This window comes from Heptranchias perlo, chromosome 27 (genome assembly GCF_035084215.1).
Source record: "Heptranchias perlo isolate sHepPer1 chromosome 27, sHepPer1.hap1, whole genome shotgun sequence".
Classification (NCBI taxonomy): Eukaryota; Metazoa; Chordata; class Chondrichthyes; order Hexanchiformes; family Hexanchidae; genus Heptranchias; species Heptranchias perlo.
The window spans coordinates 1,244,273-1,272,127 of record NC_090351.1 but is presented as its reverse complement, the minus strand read 5'-3'; the positions used below and the strand labels follow the sequence as shown (position 1 = coordinate 1,272,127).

The 27,855-nt window shown below is 43.1% G+C and overlaps 1 protein-coding gene across 3 annotated transcripts in view; it reads right to left on the bottom strand.

Moving 5' to 3' along the window:
- LOC137344338 (myosin-binding protein H-like) overlaps positions 1-27,855 on the bottom strand; it is a 168,639-nt gene that overhangs the window by 12,537 nt on the left and 128,247 nt on the right. For all 3 annotated transcript variants that reach the window (XM_068007204.1, XM_068007202.1, XM_068007203.1), the window contains one exon: positions 11,454-11,640. In XM_068007204.1, coding sequence (XP_067863305.1) covers positions 11,454-11,640 — 187 coding nt within the window. The remainder of the gene's footprint in view (positions 1-11,453; positions 11,641-27,855) is intronic.

The following is a 27,855-nucleotide window of genomic DNA, read 5'->3' as shown; positions in this document are numbered from 1 at the left end:
GGCAAGGCCAGCATTTATCGCCCATCCCTAATTACCCTTGAGAAGGTGGTGGTGAGCCGCCTTCTTGAACTGCTGCAGTCCGTGTGGTGAAGGTTCTCCCACAGTGCTGTTAGGAAGGGAGTTCCAGGATTTTGACCCAGCGACGATGAAGGAACGGCGATATATTTCCAAGTCTGGATGGTGTGTGACTTGGAGGGGAACGTGCAGGTGGTGTTGTTCCCATGTACCTGCTGCCCTTGCTCTTCTAGGTGGTAGAGGTCGCGGGTTTGGGAGGTGCTGTCGAAGAAGCCTTGGTGAGTTGCTGCAGTGCATCCTGTGGATGGTACACCCTGCAGCCACTGTACGCCGGTGGTGAAGGGAGTGAATGTTTAGGGTGGTGGATGGGGTGCCAATCAAGTGGGCTGCTTTGTCCTGGATGATGTCGAGCTTCTTGAGTGTTGTTGGAGCTGCACTCATCCAGGCAAGTGGAGAGTATTCCATCACACTCCTGACTTGTGCCTTGTAGATGGTGGAAAGGCTTTTGGGAGTCAGGAGGTGAGCCACTCACCGCAGAATACCCAGCCTTTGACCTGCTCTTGTAGCCATAGTATTTATGTGGCTGGTCCAGTTAAGTATCAATCCCAAACTAATCGAACTTTCCCGCGCTCTCCCCATAGCCCTGTATCAACCCAAAACTAATCCCACTGACCCACTCGCTCCCCCGATCCTGTATGAACCTCAAACTTAACCCACTGCTGCATTCTCTCCCCACAGCCCTGTATCACTTCCTTATTAATGGATTCCAGCATTTCCCGATGACTGATGTCAGGCTAACTGGCCTGTAGTTCCCTGTTTTCTCTCCCCCTCCTTTCTTGAATAGCGGGGTTACATTTGCTACCTTCTAATCCGATGGGACCATTCTAGAATCTAGGGAATTTTGGAAGGTCAAAACCAATGCATCCACTATCTTGGCAGTCACCTCTTTTAGAACCCTAGTATGAAGGCCGTCAGGTCCAGGGGATTTGTCGCTTTTAGTTCTGTTTGTTTCTCCAATACTTTTTCTCTACTGATATTAATTACTTTAAGTTCCTTACTCTCATTTACCCCTTGGTTTCCCACTATTTTTGGTACGTTTTTTGTGTCTTCTGCTGTGAAGACCGATACAAAATATTTGTCTAACATCTCTGCCATTTCCTGATTCCCCGTTATAATTTCTCCTGTCTCAGCATCTTTTGCTACTCTCTTCCTCTTTACATACTTGTAGAAGCTCTTACAATCTGTTTTTATATTTCTTGCTAGTTTACTCTCAAATTCTATTTACTCTCTGTTTATCAATTTTTTGGTTGTCCTTTGCCGGTTTCTAAAACTCTCCCAATCCCCAGGCTTACTACTCTTCTTGGCAACATTATAGATCTCTTCTTTTTATCGAATACTCTCCTTAACTTCTTTAGTTCATCACTTTTCCCGTGGTGTTTCTTTTCTCAATGGAATGTATGTTCGTTGAGAATGTTGAAATATTTCTTTAAATGTTTACCATTGCTATCGACCGCCATACCCTTTAATTTAATTTCCCAATCTACCTTTGCCAACTCGTCCCTCATACCTTTGTAATTGGCTTTATTTAAGTTTAAGACTTTAGTCTCTGACTTAAGTACGTCACTCTCAAAGTTAATGTGAAATTCTATCATATTATGATCACTCTTCCGCAGAGGATTATTTACTGTGAGATTGCTAATTAACCCTGTCTCTACAAGATCTAAAATAGCCTGTTCCCTGCTTGGTTCCATGACATAATGTTCTAGGAAACTGACTCGAATGCATTCCATGAACTTATCCTCCAAACTACTGTTGCCAATTTGATTTGTCCAGTCTATATGAAGATTAAAGTCTCCCATCACTATTGCATTACCTTTGTGCCTTGTAGATGGTGAAAAGGCTTTTGGGAGTCAGGAGGTGAGTCACTCGCCGCAGAATACCCAGCCTCTGATCGGCTCTTGTAGCCACAGAATTTATGTGGCTGGTCCAGTTAAGTTTCTGGTGAATGGTGACCCCCAGGATATTGATGGTGGAGGATTTGGCATTGGTAATGCCACTGTATGTCAAGGGGAGGTGGTTAGACTCTCTCTTGTTGGAGATGATCATTGCCTGGCACTTGTCTGGCGCGAATGTTACTTGCCACTCATCAGCCCAAGCCTGGATGTTGTCCAGGTCTTGCTGCATGCAGGCTCGGACTGCTTCATTATCTGACGGGTTGTGAATGGAACTGAACACTGTGCAATCATCAGCGAACATCCCCATTTCTGACCTTATGATGGAGGGAAGGTCATTGATGAAGCAGCTGAAGATGGTTGGGCCTAAGACACTGCCCTGAGGAACTCCTGCAGCAATGTCCTGGGGCTGAGATGATTGGCCTCCAACAACCACTACCATCTTCCTTTGTGCTAGGTATGACTCCAGCCACTGGAGAGTTTTCCCCCTGATTCCCATTGACTTCAATTTTACTAGGGCTCCTTGGTGCCACACTCGGTCAAATGCTACCTTGATGTCAAGGGCAGTCACTCTCGCCTCACCTCTGGAATTCAGCTCTTTTGTCCATGTTTGGACCAAGGCTGTAATGAGGTCTGGAGCCGAGTGGTCCTGGCGGAACCCAAACTGAGCATCAGTGAGCAGGTTATTGGTGAGTAAGTGCCGCTTGATAGCACTGTCGACGTCACCTTCCATCACTTTGCTGATGATTGAGAGTAGACCGATAGGGCGGTAATTGGCCAGATTGGATTTGTCCTGCTTTTTGTGGACGGACATACCTGGGCAATTTTCCACATTGTCGGGTAGATGCCAGTGTTGTAGCTGTACTGGAACAGCTTGGCTAGAGGCGCAGCTAGTTCTGGAGCACAAGTCTTCAGCACTACAGCTGGGATGTTGTCGGGGCCCATAGCCTTTGCTGTATCCAGTGCACTCAGCCGTTTCTTGACATCATGTGGAATGAATCGAATTGGCTGAAGACTGGCTTCCGTGATAGTGGGGATATCGGGAGGAGGCTGAGATGGATCATCCACTCGGCACTTCTGGCTGAAGATGGTTGCAAATGCTTCAGCCTTGTCTTTTGCACTCACGTGCTGGACTCCGCCATCATTGAGGATGGGGATGTTTGCAGAGCCTCCTCCTCCCGTTAGTTGTTTAATTGTCCACCACCATTCATGACTGGATGTGGCAGGACTGCAGAGCTTTGATCTGATCTGGTTGTGGAATCACTTAGCTCTGTCTATCGCATGTTGCTTCCGCTGTTTAGCATGCATGTAGTCCTAAGTTGTAGCTTCACCAGGTTGGCACCTCATTTTTAGGTACGGCCTGGTGTTGCTCCTGGCATGCTCTTCTACACTCCTCATTGAACCAGGGTTGATCCCCTGGCTTGTTGGTAATGGTAGAGTGAGGAATATGCCGGGTCATGAGGTTACAGATTGTGCTGGAATACAATTCTGCTGCTGCTGATGGCCCACAGCGCCTCATGGATGCCTAGTTTTGAGCTGCTAGATCTGTTCTGAATCTATCCCATTTAGCACGGTGGGAGTGCCACACGAGGACTGTGCGGTGGTCACTCCTACCAATACTGTCATGGACAGATGCATCTGCGACAGGTAGATTGGTGAGAATGAGGTGAAGTAGGTTTTTCCCTCGTGTTGGTTCGCTCACCACCTGCCGCAGGCCCAGTCTGGCATCTTTGTCCTTCAGGTCTTGGCTAGCTCAGTCAGTAGTGGTGCTACCGAGCCACTCTTGGGATGGACATTGAAGTCCCCCACCCAGAGTACATTCTGTGCCCTTGCTACCCTCAGTGCTTCCTCCAAGTGGTGCTCAACATGGAGGAGGACTGATTCATCAGCTGAGGGAGGACGGTAGGTGGTAATCAGCAGGAGGTTTCCTTGCCCATGTTTGACCTGATGCCATGAGATTTCATGGGGTCCAGAGTCAATGTTGAGGACTCCCAGTGCCACTCCCTCCTGACTGTATACCACTCTGACATGACTTCTGGTGGGTCTGTCCTGCCGGTGGGACAGGACATACCCAGGGATGGTGAAGGAAGAGTCTGGGACGTTGGCTGAAAGATATGATTCTGTGAGTATGGCTATGTCAGGCTGTTGCTTGACTAGTCTGTGGGACAGCTCTCCCAATTTTGGCACTGAATGGCTTGGTAGGCCATTTCAGAGGGCAGTTAAGAATCAACAACATTGCTGTGATTCTGGAGTCACACCGGGTAAGGACGGCAGGTTTCCTTCCCGATCGGACTTTAGTGAACCAGATGGGGTTTTTACGACAATCATGATTCATGGTCACTGTTGCTGATACAAGCTTTTTATTCCAGGTTTTTAATTTTTTTTAAATTAATTGACTTTAAATTCCCCAGCTGCCATGGTGGAATTTGAACTCATGTCTCCGGATTACTAGTCCAGTAACATAACACTATTGGCTACTTTACCAATAATCCCACATCCCCCCTCTCTCCCCATGGCTCTGTATCAATCCAAAACTAATCCCACTGCCCCTCTCTCCCCCAGATCAATCCCGATCTAATCGTGGAATTATAGAAAGGTTACAGCACGGAAGGAGGCCATTTGGCCCATCAAGTCCATGCCAGCTCGACGCAAGAACAATCCAGCTAGTCCCACTCCCCTGCCCTATCCCCGTAGCCCTGCAATTATTTTCCTTTCAAGTACTTATCCAGTTCCCTTTTGAAGGCCATGATTGAATCTGCCTCCACCACCCCCTCGGGCAGTGCATTCCAGATCCTAACCACTTATAGAATCATAGAATCATAGAAGTTACAACATGGAAACAGGCCCTTCGGCCCAACATGTCCATGTCGCCCAGTTTATACCACTAAGCTAGTCCCAATTGCCTGCACTTGGCCCATATCCCTCTATACCCATCTTACCCATGTAACTGTCCAAATGCTTTTTAAAAGACAAAATTGTACCCGCCTCTACTACTGCCTCTGGCAGCTCGTTCCAGACACTCACCACCCTTTGAGTGAAAAAATTGCCCCTCTGGACCCTTTTGTATCTCTCCCCTCTCACCTTAAATCTGTGCCCCCTCGTTATAGACTCCCCTACCTTTGGGAAAAGATTTTGACTATCGACCTTATCTATGCCCCTCATTATTTTATAGACTTCTATAAGATCACCCCTTAACTTGCAGTGTAAAAAAGTTTTTCCTCATGTCACCTTTAGTTCTTTTGCCAATCACCTTAAATCTATGTCCTCTGATCCTTGACCCTTCTGCCAATGGGGACAGTTTCTCTCTACCTACTCTGTCTAGATTTTGAACACCTCTATCAAATCTCCTCGCAACCGTCTCTGTTCCAAGGAGAAAAACCCCAGCTTCTCCAGTCTATCCATGTAACTGAAGTCCCTCATCCCTGGAACCATTCTGGTAAATCTCTTCTGCACCCTCTCTAAGGCCTTCACATCTTTCCAAAAGTGCGGTGCCCAGAACTGGACACAATACTCCAGTTGTATTCGCGATGCTGAGACTATCGTGGATAGCACGTTCACTGAGGTGGTCACACGCAGGTAAAGATTACGCAGGCAGAAAGGAAATGGGTGACTGCCAGGCAGAGTAAAAGGACTAGGCAGGTAGAGCAGGAGTCCCCTGGGGCCATCTCCCTCTCAAACAGATATACCGCTTTGGATATTATTGGGCGAGATGGCTTATCAGGGGAATGTAGCAAGAGTCAAGACCGCGGCACTACGAGTGATTCAGCTGCACAGGAGGGGAGGAAGAAGAATGGGAGAGCAATCATTATAGGGGATTCCATCATTAGGGGAACAGATAGGCGTTTCTGCGGCCGCAGACATGACTCCAGGATGGTATGTTGCCTCCCTGGTGCTAGGGTCAAGGATGTCACGGAGCGGCTGTAGGACATTCTGAAGGGGGAGGGTGAACAGCCAGAGGTCGTGGTTCATATCGGTACCAACGACATCAGTAAAAAAAGGATGAGGTCCTGCAAGCAGAAAATAGGGTGTTAGGAAATAAATTAAAAAGCAGGACCTTTAAGGTAGTAATCTCAGGATTACTCCCAGTGCCACGTGCTACCGAGAGCAGAAATAAGAGAATAGACCAGATGAATGCGTGGCTTGAGAGATGGTGTAGGAGGGAGGGGTTTAAATTTCTGAGGCATTGGGACCGATTCTGGGAAAGGCGGGACCTGTACAAGCTGGACGGGTTACACCCAAACAAAACCGGGACCAATATCCTCGCGGGGGCATTTGCTAGTTCTGTTGGGGAGAGTTTAAACTAGTATGGCAGGGGAATGGGAACCAAAGGGCAGGTACAGACAGGACAAATTCAGACCAGGAAACGGGAAGTAGACAAGCAGTTAGTGACGTAGTTAGCAACTCAGAAAGGCAAAAGAAGGAAAGGTTAAATAGTGTTCAGCACAGGAATTTGAAGGGGTGAAAGGGAATATACTTCAATGCAAGGAGTATTACAAACAAAGCAGATGAGCTAAGGGCACAGATAGACACATGGCAGCATGATATCATTGTTATAACGGAAACCTGGCTTAAAGAGGGGGATAATTGGCAGCTCAATATCCCTGGATATAGAGTTTTCAGGCAGGATAGAGTGGGTGATAAAAAAGGAGGGGGGGGGGGGAGTAGCATTACTGGTTAAAGAATCAATTCCAGTTGTGAGAAGGGATGATATGCTAAATGGATCATCAATCGAGGCCATATGGGTTGAGCTAAGAAATAAAAAAGGGGCAGTCACACTACGAGGAGTGTACTATAGACCCCCGAAGAGCGAAAGGGAGATCGAAGAACAAATATGTAGGCAAATTTCTGAGTTCAATAATAGTCGGGGACTTCAAGTACCCTAATATCAACTGGGATTCAAACAGTGTGAGGGGCACAGAGGGCGCAAAATTCTTGATCGGTGTCCAGGAGAACATTTTTAGCCAGTACGTGACAAGCCCAACAAGAGGGGATGCAATTCTAGATTTAGTCCTGGGAAATGAAGATGGGCAAGTGGGTGAAGTGACAGTGGGTGACCATATTGGGGATAGTGACCACAATTCAGTTAGATTTAGCATTATTAAGGAAAAGGACAGAGTGAAATCAGGAGTAAACGTTTTAAATTGGGGGAAGGCAAATTTTACAGAATTAAGAGGTGATTTGGCAGAAGTGGACTGGACACAACGACTTGAGGAGAAATCAGTGGCAAGCCAGTGGGAGGCACTAAAAAGTGAAATTCTATGGGCACAATGCAGACATGTCCCCTCAAAGAAAAAGGGCGGCACTGCCAAATTTACAGCCCCCTGGTTGTCCAGAAATATACGGGGCAAGATAAAGCAGAACTAGAAAGCTTATGACTGTCACAGAAAACTAAATGCTGCAGAAAGCCTAGAGCAGTATAGAAAGTACAGGGATGACGTAAAAAAGGAAATCAGGAAAGCAAAGAGAGGGCATGAAAAAATATTAGCTAGTAAGATTAAAGAAAACCCAAAGATGTTTTATCAGTACATTAAGAACAAGAGGATAGCTAAGGAAAAGGGTGGGACCTATCAGGGATGATAAGGGTAACTTGTGTGTAGAAGCAGAGGATGTGGGTAGGGTTTTAAATGAATATTTTGTCTCCGTATTCACAAAGGAAAGGGATGATCCGGACGTAGTAGTTAAAGAGGAGAGGTGTGAAATATTGGATAAGGTAAACATAACGAGAGAGGAAGTACTAGAGGGACTGGAATCCTTGAAAGTTGATAAGTCACCAGGGCCGGATGGATTGTTTCCTAGGCTATTGAAGGAAGCCAGGGAGGAAATAGTGGATGCTCTGAGGATCATTTTCCAATCCTCACTAGATACAGGGGAGGTACCAGAGGACTGGAAGACTGCAAACGTAGTACCATTGTTTAAAAAGGGTACGAGGGAAAGGCTGAACAATTATAGGCCGGTCAGTCTTACCTCGGTGGTGGGAAAACTATTAGAATCAATACTGAGAGATAGGATAAACGGTCACTTGGAAAGGCATGGTTTAATCAGGGATAGTCAGCATGGATTTGTTCAGGGAAGGTCATGCCTTACAAATCTGATTAAATTCTTTGAGGAAGTGACGAGGAGGATTGATGAGGGTAGTGCAGTGGATGTTGTCTACATGGATTTTAGTAAGGCATTTGACAAGGTCCCACATGGCAGACTGGTCAGAAAGGTGAAAGCCCATTGGATACAGGGAAATGTGGCGAATTGGATCCAAAATTGGCTCAGTAACAGGAAACAAAGGGTAAAAGTCGATGGATATCTTTGCGAATGGAAATCCGTTTCCAGTGATGTGCCACAGGGCTCAGTGTTGGGTCCCTTGCTGTTTGTGGTATATATTAATGATTTGGACTTGAATGTAGGGGGCATGTTTGGCAAATTTGCAGACGACACAAAAATTGGCTGTGTCGTTAATAGTGAAGAGGATAGCTGGAGACTCCAAGAAGATATCAATGAGTTGGTGGAGTGGGCGGAAAAGTGGCAAATGGAGTCCAACCTGGAGAAGTGTGAGGTAATGTACTTAGGGAGGGCAAACAGTAAAAGGGAATACGCAGTAAACAGGAATATATTGAGAGGGGTAGAGGAAGTGAGAGACCTTGGAGTGCATGTGCACAGGTCCCTGAAGGTGGCAGTACAGGTAGATAAGGTTGTGAAGAAGGCAAACGGAATGCTCTCCGTTATGAGCCGAGGTACAGAATACAAAAGCAGGGATGTAATGATGGAACTGTATAAAATGCTGGTAAGGCCACAGCTGGAGTATTGTGCGCTGTTCTGGTCACCACATTACAGGAAGGATGTAATTGCTCTGGAGAGAGTGCAGAGAAGATTTACAAGAATGTTGCCAGGGCTTGAAAATTGCAGCTACGAGGAGAGATCGGATAGGCTGGTGTTGTTTTCCTTGGAGCAGAGGAGGCTGAGGGGAGACTTGATTGAGGTGTACAAAATTATGAGGGGCCTAGGTTCAGTAGACAGGAAGTACTTGTTTCCCCTAGCGGAGAGTTCAAGAATTAGAGGACATAGATTTAAACTGATTGGCGGAAGGATTCGAGGGGACGTGAGGAAAAACATTTTTACCCAGAGGGCGGTGGGTGTATGGAATTCGCTGCCCGAATTGGTAATAGAGGCTGGGACCCTCAACTCTTTTAAAAAGTACCTGGACCTGCACCTAAAGTGCTGTAAGCTGCAGGGCTACGGACCGGGTGCTGGAAGGTGGGATTAGAATGGACACCTGGTTGTTGTTTGAGCCGGCGCGGACACGATGGGCCGAATGGTCCCTTCTGTGCTGTAACTTTTCCATAGTTCTACGGTTCTATTGTGGCCAAACCAATGTTGTATAAAGGCCCGTCATGACTTCCATACTTTTGTACTCTATGCCTCTATTTATAAAGCCCAGGATCCTGTATGCTTTTTTCACCACTTTCTCAACCTGCCCTGCCACCTTCAACGATTTGTGCACATATACCCCCAGATCTCTCTGTTCCTACAAGCCTTTTAGAATGTATCACTACACATTTTTCTGCGATAAATTTCATCTGCCACGAGTCTGCCCATGCGACCAGCCTGTCTATATCCTCTTGAAATCTATCACTATCCTCCTCACTGTTCACTACACTTCCAAGTTTTGTGTGATCTGCAAATTTTGAAATTGTGCCCTGTACACCCTAGTCCAAGTCATTAATATATATCAAGAAAAGCAGTGGTCCCAGCACCGACCCCTGGGGAACACCACTGTACACCTCCCTCCAGTCCGAAAAACAACCGTTCACCACTACTCTCTGTTTCCTGTCACTTAGCCAATTCTGTATCCATGATGCTACTGCCCCATTTATTCCTTCAATCTTGATGATAAGCCGATTATGCGGCACTTTATCAAACGCCTTTTGAAAGTCCACATACACCACATCAACTGCATTGCCCTCATCTACCCTCTCTGTTACCTCATCAAAAAACTCAATCAAGTGAGTTGAACACGATTTGCCTTTAACAAACCCATGCTGGCTTTCCTTAATTAATACTCACTTGTCCAAGTGACTGTTAATTCTGTCCCGGATTATCATTTCTAAAAGTTTCCCCACCACTGAGGTTAAACTGACTGGCCTATAGTTGCTGGGTTTATCCCTACACCCTTTTTGAACAAGGGTGTAACATTCGCAATTCTCCAGTCCTCTGGCACCACCCCTGTATCTAAGGATGTTTGGAAGATTATGGCCAGTACCTCCGCAATTTCCACCCTTACTTCCCTCAGCAACCTAAGATGCATCCCATCCGGACCGGGTGACTTAACTACTTTAAGTACAGCCAGCCTTTCGAGTACCTCTTCTTCATCAATTTTTAGACCATCCAGTATCTCAACTATATCTTCCTTTACTGAGATTCTGGCAGCATCTTCTTCCTTGGTGAAGGCAGATGCAAAGTATTCATTTAATATCTCAGCCATGCCCTCTGCCTCCATGAATAGATCTAATTTATGGTCCCTAATCAGGCCCACCCCTCCTCTTACTACCTGTTTACTGTTTACATGTCTGTGGAAGACTTTTGGATTTGCTTTCGTGTTCGCCGCAAGTCTATTCTCACTGTCCCTCTCTCTCCCCATAGTCCTGTATAATCCCAAACTAATTCCACTGCCCCACTCTTGCCCTATTGTCCTGTATAATCCCAAACTAATCCCACTGCCCCACTGTCTTCCCAATCCTTCCTCTCTTTCAGTGTTCATCTACTTTACCATTAAAAGATGCAATGGTCTCTGCCTCGACCACTCCCTGTGGCAAAGCATCCCATGTTGCATTTATGCTCTGTGTAATGAAATCTCTTCTGTATTCTCTGGAGAGGTTGGGAATATCGAACGTGTTGTTGGCTTTCTACATGAAGCTGAAGTTGAGGCCACCAAATGTAAACACAGAAAGACTCAAATTCCAGAGTAACCGACCTGCAGCCAGTCTGGGTCTTTGATTTCACGCCAGGGCGGAGGAACAGCACCAAGACCTATATCACCATTCTACTATTAAATTTCAACCGTGTTTCCATGGAAGCACTCTTACCTCTGAGTCAGAAGGACGTGGCTTCAAATCCCACTCCAGAGACTTCAGCCCATAAACCAGGCTGACCCTCCAGTGCAGCACTGAGGGAGTGCGGCCCTGGAAGGTGCCGTCTTGAGAATGAGATATTAAACCGAGGCCCCGTCTGCCCTCTCAGGTGGATGTAAAAGATCCCACGGCCACTATTCAAAGAAGAGCAGGGGAGTTCTCCCTGGTATCCTCGCCAATGTTTATCCCTCAACCAACGTCGCTAAAACAGATCATCTAGTTATTATCACTGCTGTTAGTGGGATCTTGCTGTGCACTAATTTGCTGCTACATTTCTCTACATTACGACCCATTAATAGTACTTCATTGGCTTTCAATTGTTGTGGAACATCCTGAGGTTGCGAAATGACAGGTCTTTCTTACTCACCTTTCACATCGAGCTTGCAGTCTGCCACAGCTTCCCCGAGTGCATTGACTGCTTTACACGTGTAGACTCCTCCATCGAACTGGGAGGGCTTGCGGATCTCCAGTGTACAGATTCCCTCGTTCGTCAGAACCCGAAACTTCGGATTTTGGTCCAGTAACATCTGGTTCTTCAACCAACTGATTTTGGGCTGGAAGAGACCAAAATGAAGAGTTTTTGCAGTGTGATGAATTATCCCCAGTCGTAGTGTGATGTATTATACCCAGTCGTAGTGTGATGTATTATACCCAGTCGTAGTGTGATGAATTATACCCAGTCGTAGTGTGATAAATTATACACAGTCGTAGCGTGATGAATTATACACAGTCGTAGTGTGATGAATTATACCCAGTCGTAGTGTGATGTATTATACCCAGTCGTAGTGTGATGAATTATACCCAGTCGTAGTGTGATGTATTATACCCAGTCGCAGTGTGATGTATTATACCCAGTCGTAGTGTGATGTATTATACACAGTCGTAGTGTGATGAATTATACCCAGTCGTAGTGTGATGTATTATACCCAGTCGTAGTGTGATGAATTACACCCAGTCGCAGTGTGATGTATTATACCCAGTCGTAGTGTGATGAATTATACACAGTCGTAGTGTGATGTATTATACCCAGTCGTAGTGTGATGAATTATCCCCAGTCGCAGTGTGATGTATTATACCCAGTCGTAGTGTGATGAATTATCGCCAGTCGCAGTGTGATGAATTATACACAGTCGTAGTGTGATGAATTACACCCAGTCGCAGTGTGATGTATTATACCCAGTCGTAGTGTGATGAATTATCCCCAGTCGTAGTGTGATGAATTACACCCAGTCGTAGTGTGATGAATTATACCCAGTCGTAGTGTGATGAATTATACACAGTCGTAGTGTGATGTATTATACCCAGTCGTAGTGTGATTTATTATACCCAGTCGTAGTGTGATGTATGATACCCAGTCGTAGTGTGATGAATTATACCCAGTCGTAGTGTGATGTATTATACCCAGTCGTAGTGTGATTTATTATACCCAGTCGTAGTGTGATGTATGATACCCAGTCGTAGTGTGATGAATTATACCCAGTCGCAGTGTGATGTATTATACCCAGTCGTAGTGTGATGAATTATCCCCAGTCGCAGTGTGATGAATTATACACAGTCGTAGTGTGATGAATTACACCCAGTCGCAGTGTGATGTATTATACCCAGTCGTAGTGTGATGAATTATCCCCAGTCGCAGTGTGATGAATTATACACAGTCGTAGTGTGATGAATTATCCCCAGTCGCAGTGTGATGAATTATACACAGTCGCAGTGTGATGAATTACACCCAGTCGCAGTGTGATGTATTATACCCAGTCGTAGTGTGATGAATTATCCCCAGTCGTAGTGTGATGAATTACACTCAGTCGTAGTGTGATGAATTATACCCAGTCGTAGTGTGATGAATTATACACAGTCGTAGTGTGATGAATTATACCCAGTCGTAGTGTGATGTATTATACCCAGTCGTAGTGTGATTTATTATACCCAGTCGTAGTGTGATGTATGATACCCAGTCGTAGTGTGATGAATTATACCCAGTCGCAGTGTGATGAATTATACCCAGTCATAGTGTGATGAATTATACACAGTCGTAGTGTGATGAATTATACCCAGTCGTAGTGTGATGAATTATACCCAGTCGTAGTGTGATGAATTATACCCAGTCGTAGTGTGATGAATTATACCCAGTCGTAGTGTGATGAATTATACCCAGTCGTAGTGTGATGAATTATACCCAGTCGTAGTGTGATGAATTATACACAGTCGTAGTGTTATGAATTATACCCAGTCGTAGTGTGATGAATTATACCCAGTCGTAGTGTGATGAATTATACCCAGTCGTAGTGTGATGAATTATACCCAGTCGTAGTGTGATGAATTATACCCAGTCGTAGTGTGATGTATTATACACAGTCATAGTGTGATGAATTATACCCAGTCGTAGTGTGATGAATTACACCCAGTCGTAGTGTGATGAATTATACCCAGTCGTAGTGTGATGAATTATACCCAGTCGTAGTGTGATGAATTATCCCCAGTCGTAGTGTGATGAATTATACCCAGTCGTAGTGTGATGAATTATACCCAGTCGTAGTGTGATGAATTATACCCAGTCGTAGTGTGATGTATTATACCCAGTCGTAGTGTGATGAATTATACCCAGTCGTAGTGTGATGTATTATACACAGTCATAGTGTGATGAATTATACCCAGTCGTAGTGTGATGAATTATACCCAGTCGTAGTGTGATGAATTATACCCAGTCGTAGTGTGATGAATTATCCCCAGTCGTAGTGTGATGAATTATACCCAGTCGTAGTGTGATGAATTATACCCAGTCGTAGTGTGATGAATTACACCCAGTCGTAGTGTGATGAATTATACCCAGTCGTAGTGTGATGAATTATACCCAGTCGTAGTGTGATGAATTATACCCAGTCGTAGTGTGATGAATTATACCCAGTCGTAGTGTGATGAATTACACCCAGTCGTAGTGTGATGAATTATACCCAGTCGTAGTGTGATGAATTATACCCAGTCGTAGTGTGATGAATTATCCCCAGTCGTAGTGTGATGAATTATACACAGTCGGAGTGTGATGAATCATACCCAGTCGTAGTGTGATGAATTATACACAGTCGTAGTGTGATGAATTATACCCAGTCGTAATGTGATGAATTATACCCAGTCGTAGTGTGATGTATTATACCCAGTCGCAGTGTGATGAATTATACCCAGTCGCAGTGTGATGAATTATACCCAGTCGGAGTGTGATGAATTATACACAGTCGTAGTGTGATGAATTATACCCAGTCGTAGTGTGATGAATTATACCCAGTCGCAGTGTGATGAATTATACCCAGTCGGAGTGTGATGAATTATACACAGTCGTAGTGTGATGAATTATACCCAGTTGTAGTGTGATGAATTATCCCCAGTCGTAGTGTGATGAATTATCCCCAGTCATAGTGTGATGAATTATACCCAGTCGTAGTGTGATGAATTATACCCAGTCGTAGTGTGATGAATTATATACAGTCGTAGTGTGATGAATTATACCCAGTCGTAGTGTGATGTATTATACCCAGTCATAGTGTGATGTATTATACCCAGTCGTAGTGTGATGAATTATACACAGTCGTAGTGTGATGAATTATACCCAGTCGTAGTGTGATGAATTATACACAGTCGTAGTGTGATGAATTATACCCAGTCGTGGTGTGATGAATTACACCCAGTCGCAGTGTGATGAATTATACCCAGTCGTAGTGTGATGAATTACACCCAGTCGCAGTGTGATGAATTATACCCAGTCGTAGTGCTATGAATTACACCCAGTCGTAGTGTGATGAATTATACCCAGTCGTAGTGTGATGAATTACACCCAGTCGTAGTGTGATGAATTATACCCAGTCGTAGTGTGATGAATTACACCCAGTCGCAGTGTGATGTATTATACCCAGTCGTAGTGTGATGAATTATACCCAGTCGTAGTGTGATGAATTATACCCAGTCGTAGTGTGATGAATTATACCCAGTCGTAGTGTGATGAATTATATCCAGTCGCAGTGTGATGTATTATACCCAGTCGTAGTGTGATGAATTATACACAGTCGTAGTTTGATGAATTACACCCAGTCGCAGTGTGATGTATTATACCCAGTCGTAGTGTGATGTATTATACCCAGTCGTAGTGTGATGAATTACACCCAGTCGCAGTGTGATGAATTATCCCCAGTCGTAGTGTGATGAATTATACCCAGTCGTAGTGTTATGAATTATACCCAGTCGTAGTGTGATGAATTACACCCAGTCGCAGTGTGATGAATTATCCCCAGTCGTAGTGTGATGAATTATACCCAGTCGTAGTGTGATGTATTATACCCAGTCGTAGTGTGATGAATTATACCCAGTCGTAGTGTGATGAATTATATCCAGTCGTAGTGTGATGTATTATACACAGTCGTAGTGTGATGTATTATACCCAGTCGTAGTGTGATGAATTATACCCAGTCGTAGTGTGATGAATTATATCCAGTCGTAGTGTGATGAATTATACACAGTCGTAGTGTGATGAATTATACCCAGTCGTAGTGTGATGTATTATACCCAGTCGTAGTGTGATGAATTATAACCAGTCGTAGTGTGATGAATTATACCCAGTCGTAGTGTGATGAATTATATCCAGTCGTAGTGTGATGAATTATACACAGTCGTAGTGTGATGAATTACACCCAGTCGTAGTGTGATGAATTATTTCCAGTCGTAGTGTGATGTATTATACCCAGTCGTAGTGTGATGAATTATACACAGTCGTAGTGTGATGAATTATACACAGTCGTAGTGTGATGAATTATACCCAGTCGCAGTGTGATGAATTATACCCAGTCGGAGTGTGATGAACTTTCCCCAGTCGTAGTGTGATGAATTATCCCCAGTCGTACTGTGATGAATTATACCCAGTCGTAGTGTGATGAATAATCCCCAGTCGTAGTGTGATGAATTATCCCCAGTCGTAGTGTGATGAATTATACCCAGTCGTCGTGTGATGAATTATACCCAGTCGTAGTGTGATGAATTATATACAGTCGTAGTGTGATGAATTATACCCAGTCGTAGTGTGATGAATTATACCCAGTCGTAGTGTGATGAATTATACCCAGTCGTAGTGTGATGTATTATACCCAGTCGTAGTGTGATGAATTATACCCAGTCGTAGTGTGATGAATTACACCCAGTCGCAGTGTGATGAATTATACCCAGTCGTAGTGTGATGTATTATACCCAGTCGTAGTGTGATGAATTTTCCCAGTCGTAGTGTGATGAATTATACCCAGTCGTAGTCTGATGAATTACACCCAGTCGCAGTGTGATGAATTATACCCAGTCGTAGTGTGATGTATTATACCCAGTCGTAGTGTGATGTATTATACACAGTCGTAGTGTGATGAATTATATCCAGTCGTAGTGTGATGAATTATATCCAGTCGTAGTGTGATGAATTATACCCAGTCGTAGTGTGATGAATTACACCCAGTCGTAGTGTGATGAATTACACCCAGTCGCAGTGTGATGAATTATACCCAGTCGTAGTGCTATGAATTATACCCAGTCGTAGTGTGATGAATTACACCCAGTCGCAGTGTGATGTATTATACCCAGTCGTAGTGTGATGAATTATACCCAGTCGTAGTGTGATGAATTATACCCAGTCGTAGTGTGATGAATTATACCCAGTCGTAGTGTGATGAATTATATCCAGTCGCAGTGTGATGTATTATACCCAGTCGTAGTGTGATGAATTACACCCAGTCGCAGTGTGATGTATTATACCCAGTCGTAGTGTGATGAATTATAACCAGTCGTAGTGTGATGAATTATACCCAGTCGTAGTGTGATGAATTATACCCAGTCATAGTGTGATGTATTATACCCAGTCGTAGTGTGATGTATTATACCCAGTCGTAGTGTGATGAATTATACCCAGTCGTAGTGTGATGAATTATACCCAGTCGTAGTGTGATGAATTATACCCAGTCGTAGTGTGATGAATTATACCCAGTCGTAGTGTGATGTATTATACCCAGTCGTAGTGTGATGAATTACACCCAGTCGCCGTGTGATGAATTACACCCAGTCGCAGTGTGATGAATTATCCCCAGTCGTAGTGTGATGTATTATACCCAGTCGTAGTGTGATGAATTATTCCCAGTCGTAGTGTTATGAATTATCCCCAGTCGTAGTGTGATGAATTACACCCAGTCGTAGTGTTATGAATTATACCCAGTCGTAGTGTGATGTATTATACCCAGTCGTAGTGTGATGAATTATATCCAGTCGTAGTGTTATGAATTATACCCAGTCGTAGTGTGATGTATTATACCCAGTCGTAGTGTGATGAATTATACCCAGTCGTAGTGTGATGTATTATACCCAGTCGTAGTGTGATGAATTATACACAGTCGTAGTGTGATGAATTATACACAGTCGTAGTGTGATGAATTACACCCAGTCGCAGTGTGATGAATTATCCCCAGTCGTAGTGTGATGAATTATACCCAGTCGTAGTGTTATGAATTATACCCAGTCGTAGTGTGATGTATTATACCCAGTCGTTGTGTGATGAATTATATCCAGTCGCAGTGTGATGTATTATACCCAGTCGTAGTGTGATGAATTATACCCAGTCGTAGTGTGATGAATTACACCCAGTCGCAGTGTGATGAATTACACCCAGTCGCAGTGTGATGAATTATCCCCAGTCGTAGTGTGATGAATTATACCCAGTCGTAGTGTTATGAATTATACCCAGTCGTAGTGTGATGTATTATACCCAGTCGTTGTGTGATGAATTATATCCAGTCGCAGTGTGATGTATTATACCCAGTCGTAGTGTGATGAATTATACCCAGTCGTTGTGTGATGAATTATATCCAGTCGCAGTGTGATGTATTATACCCAGTCGTAGTGTGATGAATTATACACAGTCGTAGTGTGATGTATTATACCCAGTCGTAGTGTGATGAATTATACCCAGTCATTGTGTGATGAATTATATCCAGTCGCAGTGTGATGTATTATACCCAGTCGTAGTGTGATGAATTACACCCAGTCGCAGTGTGATGTATTATACCCAGTCGCAGTGTGATGTATTATACCCAGTCGTAGTGTGATGAATTACACCCAGTCGCAGTGTGATGAATTATCCCCAGTCGTAGTGTGATGAATTATACCCAGTCGTAGTGTGATGTATTATACCCAGTCGTAGTATGATGAATTATACCCAGTCGTAGTGTTATGAATTATACCCAGTCGTAGTGTGATGAATTACACCCAGTCGCAGTGTGATGAATTATACCCAGTCGTAGTGTGATGAATTACACCCAGTCGCAGTGTGATGTATTATACCCAGTCGCAGTGTGATGTATTATACCCAGTCGTAGTGTGATGAATTACACCCAGTCGCAGTGTGATGAATTATCCGCAGTCGTAGTGTGATGAATTATACCCAGTCGTAGTGTGATGTATTATACCCAGTCGTAGTATGATGAATTATACCCAGTCGTAGTGTTATGAATTATACCCAGTCGTAGTGTGATGAATTACACCCAGTCGCAGTGTGATGAATTATACCCAGTCGTAGTGTGATGAATTACACCCAGTCGCAGTGTGATGTATTATACCCAGTCGTAGTGTGATGTATTATATCCAGTCGTAGTGTGATGAATTATACACAGTCGTAGTGTGATGAATTACACCCAGTCGTAGTGTGATGAATTATATCCAGTCGTAGTGTGATGTATTATACCCAGTCGTAGTGTGATGAATTATACACAGTCGAAGTGTGATGAATTATACACAGTCGTAGTGTGATGAATTATACCCAGTCGTAGTGTGATGAATTATACCCAGTCGTAGTGTGATGAATTATACCCAGTCGTAGTGTGATGAATTATACACAGTCGAAGTGTGATGAATTATACACAGTCGTAGTGTGATGTATTATACCCAGTCGTAGTGTGATGAATTATACACAGTCGTAGTGTGATGTATTATACCCAGTCGTAGTGTGATGAATTATACACAGTCGTAGTGTGATGTATTATACCCAGTCGTAGTGTGATGAATTATACACAGTCGTAGTGTGATGTATTATACCCAGTCGTAGTGTGATGAATTATACCCAGTCGAAGTGTGATGAATTATACACAGTCGTAGTGTGATGTATTATACCCAGTCGTAGTGTGATGAATTATACACAGTCGTAGTGTGATGTATTATACCCAGTCGTACTGTGATGAATTACACACAATCGTAGTGTGATGAATTATACCCAGTCGTAGTGTGATGAATTATACACAGTCGTAGTGTGATGAATTATACACAGTCGTAGTGTGATGAATTATACCCAGTCGTAGTGTGATGAATTATCCCCAGTCGTAGTGTGATGAATTATACCCAGTTGCAGCGTGTTGATGATACACAGTTGCAGTGTGTTGTATTATACCCAGTTGCAGTGTGTTGTATTATACCCAGTTGCAGCGTGTTGTATTATACCCAGTTGCAGTGTGTTATATTATACCCAGTTGCAGCGTGTTGTATTATACCCAGTCGTAGTGTGATGTATTATACCCAGTCGTAGTGTGATGAATTATACCCAGTCGGAGTGTGATGAATTATACCCAGTCGTAGTGTGATGAATTATCCCCAGTCGTAGTGTGATGAATTATCCCCAGTCGTACTGTGATGAATTATACCCAGTTGTAGTGTGATGAATTATCCCCAGTCGTAGTGTGATGAATTATCCCCAGTCGTAGTGTGATGAATCATACACAGTCGCAGTGTGATGAATTATACACAGTCGTAGTGTGATGTATTATACCCAGTCGTAGTGTGATGTATTATACCCAGTCGTAGTGTGATGTATTATACCCAGTCGTAGTGTGATGAATTATACACAGTCGTAGTGTGATGAATTATACCCAGTCGTAGTGTGATGTATTATACACAGTCGTAGTGTGATGAATCATACCCAGTCGTAGTGTGATGAATTATACACAGTCGTAGTGTGATGAATCATACCCAGTCGTCGTGTGATGAATTATACCCAGTCGTAGTGTGATGTATTATACCCAGTCGTAGTGTGATGAATTATACCCAGTCGTAGTGTGATGAATTATACACAGTCGTAGTGTGATGAATTATACCCAGTCGTAGTGTGATGTATTATACCCAGTCATAGTGTGATGAATTATACCCAGTCGTAGTGTGATGAATTATACACAGTCGTAGTGTGATGAATTATACCCAGTCGTAGTGTGATGAATTATACCCAGTCGTAGTGTGATGAATTATACCCAGTCGTAGTGTGATGAATTATACACAGTCGTAGTGTGATGAATTATACCCAGTCGCAGTGTGATGTATTATACCCAGTCGTAGTGTGATGAATTATACCCAGTCGTAGTGTGATGAATTATACCCAGTCGTAGTGTGATGAATTATACACAGTCGTAGTGTGATGAATTATACCCAGTCGTAGTGTGATGAATTATACCCAGTCGCAGTGTGATGTATTATACCCAGTCGTAGTGTGATGTATTACACCCAGTCGCAGTGTGATGAATTATACCCAGTCGTAGTGTGATGAATTATACCCAGTCGTCGTGTGATGAATTACACCCAGTCGCAGTGTGATGTATTATCCCCAGTCGTAGTGTGATGAATTACACCCAGTCGCAGTGTGATGAATTATACCCAGTCGTAGTGTGATGAATTACACCCAGTCGCAGTGTGATGAATTATACCCAGTCGTCGTGTGATGAATTACACCCAGTCGCAGTGTGATGAATTATACACAGTCGGAGTGTGATGTATTATACCCAGTCGTAGTGTGATGAATTTTCCCAGTCGTAGTGTGATGAATTATACCCAGTCGTAGTGTGATGTATTATACCCAGTCGTAGTGTGATGAATTATACCCAGTCGTAGTGTGATGAATTACACCCAGTCGCAGTGTGATGAATTATACCCAGTCGTAGTGTGATGTATTATACCCAGTCGTAGTGTGATGTATTATACACAGTCGTAGTGTGATGTATTATACCCAGTCGTAGTGTGATGAATTATACCCAGTCGTAGTGTGATGTATTATACCCAGTCGTAGTGTGATGTATTATACACAGTCGTAGTGTGATGAATTATACCCAGTCGTAGTGTGATGTATTATACACAGTCGTAGTGTGATGTATTATACCCAGTCGTAGTGTGATGAATTATACCCAGTCGTAGTGTGATGTATTATACCCAGTCGCAGTGTGATGAATTATACCCAGTCGTAGTGTGATGTATTATACCCAGTCGCAGTGTGATGTATTATACACAGTCGTAGTGTGATGAATTATATCCAGTCGTAGTGTGATGAATTATATCCAGTCGTAGTGTGATGAATTATACCCAGTCGTAGTGTGATGAATTACACCCAGTCGTAGTGTGATGAATTACACCCAGTCGCAGTGTGATGAATTATACCCAGTCGTAGTGTTATGAATTACACCCAGTCGCAGTGTGATGAATTATACACAGTCGGAGTGTGATGTATTATACCCAGTCGTAGTGTGATGAATTTTCCCAGTCGTAGTGTGATGAATTATACCCAGTCGTAGTGTGATGTATTATACCCAGTCGTAGTGTGATGAATTATACCCAGTCGTAGTGTGATGAATTATACCCAGTCGTAGTGTGATGTATTATACCCAGTCGTAGTGTGATGTATTATACACAGTCGTAGTGTGATGTATTATACCCAGTCGTAGTGTGATGAATTATACCCAGTCGTAGTGTGATGTATTATACCCAGTCGTAGTGTGATGTATTATACACAGTCGTAGTGTGATGAATTATACCCAGTCGTAGTGTGATGTATTATACCCAGTCGTAGTGTGATGAATTATACCCAGTCGTAGTGTGATGTATTATACCCAGTCGCAGTGTGATGCATTATACCCAGTCGTAGTGTGATGTATTATACCCAGTCGTAGTGTGATGTATTATACACAGTCGTAGTGTGATGAATTATATCCAGTCGTAGTGTGATGAATTATATCCAGTCGTAGTGTGATGAATTATACCCAGTCGTAGTGTGATGAATTACACCCAGTCGTAGTGTGATGAATTACACCCAGTCGCAGTGTGATGAATTATACCCAGTCGTAGTGTTATGAATTATACCCAGTCGTAGTGTGATGAATTGCACCCAGTCGCAGTGTGATGTATTATACCCAGTCGTAGTGTGATGAATTATACCCAGTCGTAGTGTGATGAATTATATCCAGTCGCAGTGTGATGTATTATACCCAGTCGTAGTGTGATGAATTATACACAGTCGTAGTGTGATGAATTACACCCAGTCGCAGTGTGATGTATTATACCCAGTCGTAGTGTGATGAATTATACCCAGTCGTAGTGTGATGAATTATACCCAGTCGTAGTGTGATGAATTATATCCAGTCGCAGTGTGATGTATTATACCCAGTCGTAGTGTGATGAATTATACCCAGTCGTAGTGTGATGAATTATATCCAGTCGCAGTGTGATGAATTATACCCAGTTGTAGTGTGATGAATTACACCCAGTCGCAGTGTGATGAATTATATCCAGTCGAAGTGTGATGAATTATACCCAGTTGTAGTGTGATGAATTATACCCAGTCGTAGTGTTATGAATTATACCCAGTCGTAGTGTGATGAATTACACCCAGTCGCAGTGTTATGAATTATACCCAGTCGTAGTGTGATGAATTATCCCCAGTCGTAGTGTGATGAATTATACCCAGTCGTAGTGTTATGAATTATACCCAGTCGTAGTGTGATGAATTACACCCAGTCGCAGTGTGATGCATTATACCCAGTCGTAGTGTGATGAATTATACCCAGTCGTAGTGTGATGAATTATACCCAGTCGTAGTGTGATGAATTATATCCAGTCGCAGTGTGATGTGTTATACCCAGTCGTAGTGTGATGAATTATACACAGTCGCAGTGTGATGTATTATACCCAGTCGTAGTGTGATGTATTATACCCAGTCGTAGTGTGATGCATTATACCCAGTCGTAGTGTGATGAATTACACCCAGTCGCAGTGTGATGAATTATACCCAGTCGTAGTGTGATGTATTATACCCAGTCGTAGTGTGATGTATTATACCCAGTCGTAGTGTGATGAATTACACCCAGTCGCAGTGTGATGTATTATACCCAGTCGTAGTGTGATGTATTATACCCAGTCGTAGTGTGATGAATTACACCCAGTCGCAGTGTGATGTATTATACCCAGTCGTAGTGTGATGAATTACACCCAGTCGCAGTGTGATGTATTATACCCAGTCGTAGTGTGATGAATTATACCCAGTCGTAGTGTGATGAATTATACCCAGTCGTAGTGTGATGTATTATACCCAGTCGTAGTGTGATGTATTATACACAGTCGTAGTGTGATGAATTACACCCAGTCGCAGTGTGATGAATTATCCCCAGTCGTAGTGTGATGAATTATACCCAGTCGTAGTGTGATGTATTATACCCAGTCGTAGTGTGATGAATTATCCCCAGTCGTAGTGTTATGAATTATACCCAGTCGTAGTGTGATGAATTACCCCCAGTCGTAGTGTGATGTATTATACCCAGTCGCAGTGTGATGTATTATACCCAGTCGTAGTGTGATGTATTATACCCAGTCGTAGTGTGATGAATTACACCCAGTCGCAGTGTGATGAATTATACCCAGTCGTAGTGTTATGAATTATACCCAGTCGTAGTGTGATGAATTACACCCAGTCGCAGTGTGATGAATTATACACAGTCGTAGTGTGATGTATTATACCCAGTCGTAGTGTGATGAATTATACCCAGTCGTAGTGTGATGTATTGTACCCAGTCGTAGTGTGATGTATTATACACAGTCGTAGTGTGATGAATTATACCCAGTCGTAGTGTGATGTATTATACACAGTCGTAGTGTGATGTATTATACCCAGTCGTAGTGTGATGAATTATACCCAGTCGTAGTGTGATGTATTATACCCAGTCGCAGTGTGATGAATTATACCCAGTCGTAGTGTGATGAATTATATCCAGTCGTAGTGTGATGAATTATATCCAGTCGTAGTGTGATGAATTATACACAGTCGTAGTGTGATGTATTATACACAGTCGTAGTGTGATGTATTATACACAGTCGTAGTGTGATGAATTATATCCAGTCGTAGTGTGATGAATTATATCCAGTCGTAGTGTGATGAATTAAACCCAGTCGTAGTGTGATGAATTACACCCAGTCGTAGTGTGATGAATTACACCCAGTCGCAGTGTGATGAATTATACCCAGTCGTAGTGTTATGAATTATACCCAGTCGTAGTGTGATGAATTGCACCCAGTCGTAGTGTGATGAATTATACCCAGTCGTAGTGTGATGAATTATATCCAGTCGCAGTGTGATGTATTATACCCAGTCGTGGTGTGATGTATTATACCCAGTCGTAGTGTGATGAATTATACACAGTCGTAGTGTGATGAATTACACCCAGTCGTAGTGTGATGAATTATATCCAGTCGCAGTGTGATGTATTATACCCAGTCGTAGTGTGATGTATTATACCCAGTTGTCGTGTGATGAATTACACCCAGTCGCAGTGTGATGAATTATCCCCAGTCGTAGTGTGATGAATTATACCCAGTCGTAGTGTTATGAATTATACCCAGTCGTAGTGTGATGAATTACACCCAGTCGCAGTGTGATGTATTATACCCAGTCGTAGTGTGATGAATTATACCCAGTCGTAGTGTGATGAATTATACCCAGTCGTAGTGTGATGAATTATATCCAGTCGCAGTGTGATGTGTTATACCCAGTCGTAGTGTGATGAATTATACCCAGTCGTAGTGTGATGTATTATACCCAGTCGCAGTGTGATGTATTATACCCAGTCGTAGTGTGATGTATTATACCCAGTCGTAGTGTGATGTATTATACCCAGTCGTAGTGTGACGAATTACACCCAGTCGCAGTGTGATGAATTATACCCAGTCGTAGTGTGATGAATTACACCCAGTCGCAGTGTGATGAATTATACCCAGTCGTAGTGTGATGTATTATACCCAGTCGTAGTGTGATGTATTATACCCAGTCGTAGTGTGATGTATTATACCCAGTCGTAGTGTGATGTATTATACCCAGTCGCAGTGTGATGAATTATACCCAGTCGTAGTGTGATGTATTATACCCAGTCGTAGTGTGATGAATTACACCCAGTCGCAGTGTGATGTATTATACCCAGTCGGAGTGTGATGAATTACACCCAGTCGCAGTGTGATGAATTATACCCAGTCGTAGTGTGATGTATTATACCCAGTCGTAGTGTGATGTATTATACACAGTCGTAGTGTGATGAATTACACCCAGTCGCAGTGTGATGAATTATCCCCAGTCGTAGTGTGATGAATTATACCCAGTCGTAGTGTGATGTATTATACCCAGTCGTAGTGTGATGAATTATACCCAGTCGTAGTGTTATGAATTATACCCAGTCGTAGTGTGATGAATTACACCCAGTCGCAGTGTGATGAATTATACCCAGTCGTAGTGTGATGAATTATACCCAGTCGTAGTGTGATGTATTATACCCAGTCGTAGTGTGATGAATTATACCCAGTCGTAGTGTTATGAATTATACCCAGTCGTAGTGTGATGAATTACACCCAGTCGCAGTGTGATGAATTATACCCAGTCGTAGTGTTATGAATTATACCCAGTCGTAGTGTGATGAATTATACCCAGTCGTAGTGTGATGAATTATACCCAGTTGCAGTGTGATGTATTATACCCAGTCGTAGTGTGATGAATTATACCCAGTTGTAGTGTGATGAATTACACCCAGTCGTAGTGTTATGAATTATACACAGTCGTAGTGTGATGAATTATACACAGTCGTAGTGTGATGAATTACACCCAGTCGTAGTGTGATGAATTATACCCAGTCGTAGTGTGATGAATTATATCCAGTCGCAGTGTGATGTATTATACCCAGTCGTAGTGTGATGAATTACACCCAGTCGTAGTGTGATGTATTATACCCAGTTGTAGTGTGATGAATTATACCCAGTCGTAGTGTGATGAATTATATCCAGTCGCAGTGTGATGTATTATACCCAGTCGTAGTGTGATGAATTACACCCAGTCGCAGTGTGATGTATTATACCCAGTCGTAGTGTGATGAATTATACCCAGTCGTAGTGTGATGAATTATACCCAGTCGTAGTGTGATGAATTATATCCAGTCGCAGTGTGATGTGTTATACCCAGTCGTAGTGTGATGAATTATACCCAGTCGTAGTGTGATGTATTATACCCAGTCGCAGTGTGATGTATTATACCCAGTCGTAGTGTGATGTATTATACCCAGTCGTAGTGTGATGTATTATACCCAGTCGTAGTGTGACGAATTACACCCAGTCGCAGTGTGATGAATTATACCCAGTCGTAGTGTGATGAATTACACCCAGTCGCAGTGTGATGAATTATACCCAGTCGTAGTGTGATGTATTATACCCAGTCGTAGTGTGATGTATTATACCCAGTCGTAGTGTGATGTATTATACCCAGTCGTAGTGTGATGTATTATACCCAGTCGCAGTGTGATGAATTATACCCAGTCGTAGTGTGATGTATTATACCCAGTCGTAGTGTGATGAATTACACCCAGTCGCAGTGTGATGTATTATACCCAGTCGGAGTGTGATGAATTACACCCAGTCGCAGTGTGATGAATTATACCCAGTCGTAGTGTGATGTATTATACCCAGTCGTAGTGTGATGTATTATACACAGTCGTAGTGTGATGAATTACACCCAGTCGCAGTGTGATGAATTATCCCCAGTCGTAGTGTGATGAATTATACCCAGTCGTAGTGTGATGTATTATACCCAGTCGTAGTGTGATGAATTATACCCAGTCGTAGTGTTATGAATTATACCCAGTCGTAGTGTGATGAATTACACCCAGTCGCAGTGTGATGAATTATACCCAGTCGTAGTGTGATGAATTATACCCAGTCGTAGTGTGATGTATTATACCCAGTCGTAGTGTGATGAATTATACCCAGTCGTAGTGTTATGAATTATACCCAGTCGTAGTGTGATGAATTACACCCAGTCGCAGTGTGATGAATTATACCCAGTCGTAGTGTTATGAATTATACCCAGTCGTAGTGTGATGAATTATACCCAGTCGTAGTGTGATGAATTATACCCAGTTGCAGTGTGATGTATTATACCCAGTCGTAGTGTGATGAATTATACCCAGTTGTAGTGTGATGAATTACACCCAGTCGTAGTGTTATGAATTATACACAGTCGTAGTGTGATGAATTATACACAGTCGTAGTGTGATGAATTACACCCAGTCGTAGTGTGATGAATTATACCCAGTCGTAGTGTGATGAATTATATCCAGTCGCAGTGTGATGTATTATACCCAGTCGTAGTGTGATGAATTACACCCAGTCGTAGTGTGATGTATTATACCCAGTTGTAGTGTGATGAATTATACCCAGTCGTAGTGTGATGAATTATATCCAGTCGCAGTGTGATGTATTATACCCAGTCGTAGTGTGATGAATTACACCCAGTCGTAGTGTGATGTATTAAACCCAGTCGCAGTGTGATGAATTACACCCAGTCGCAGTGTGATGAATTATCCCCAGTCGTAGTGTGATGAATTATACCCAGTCGTAGTGTTATGAATTACACCCAGTCGCAGTGTGATGTATTA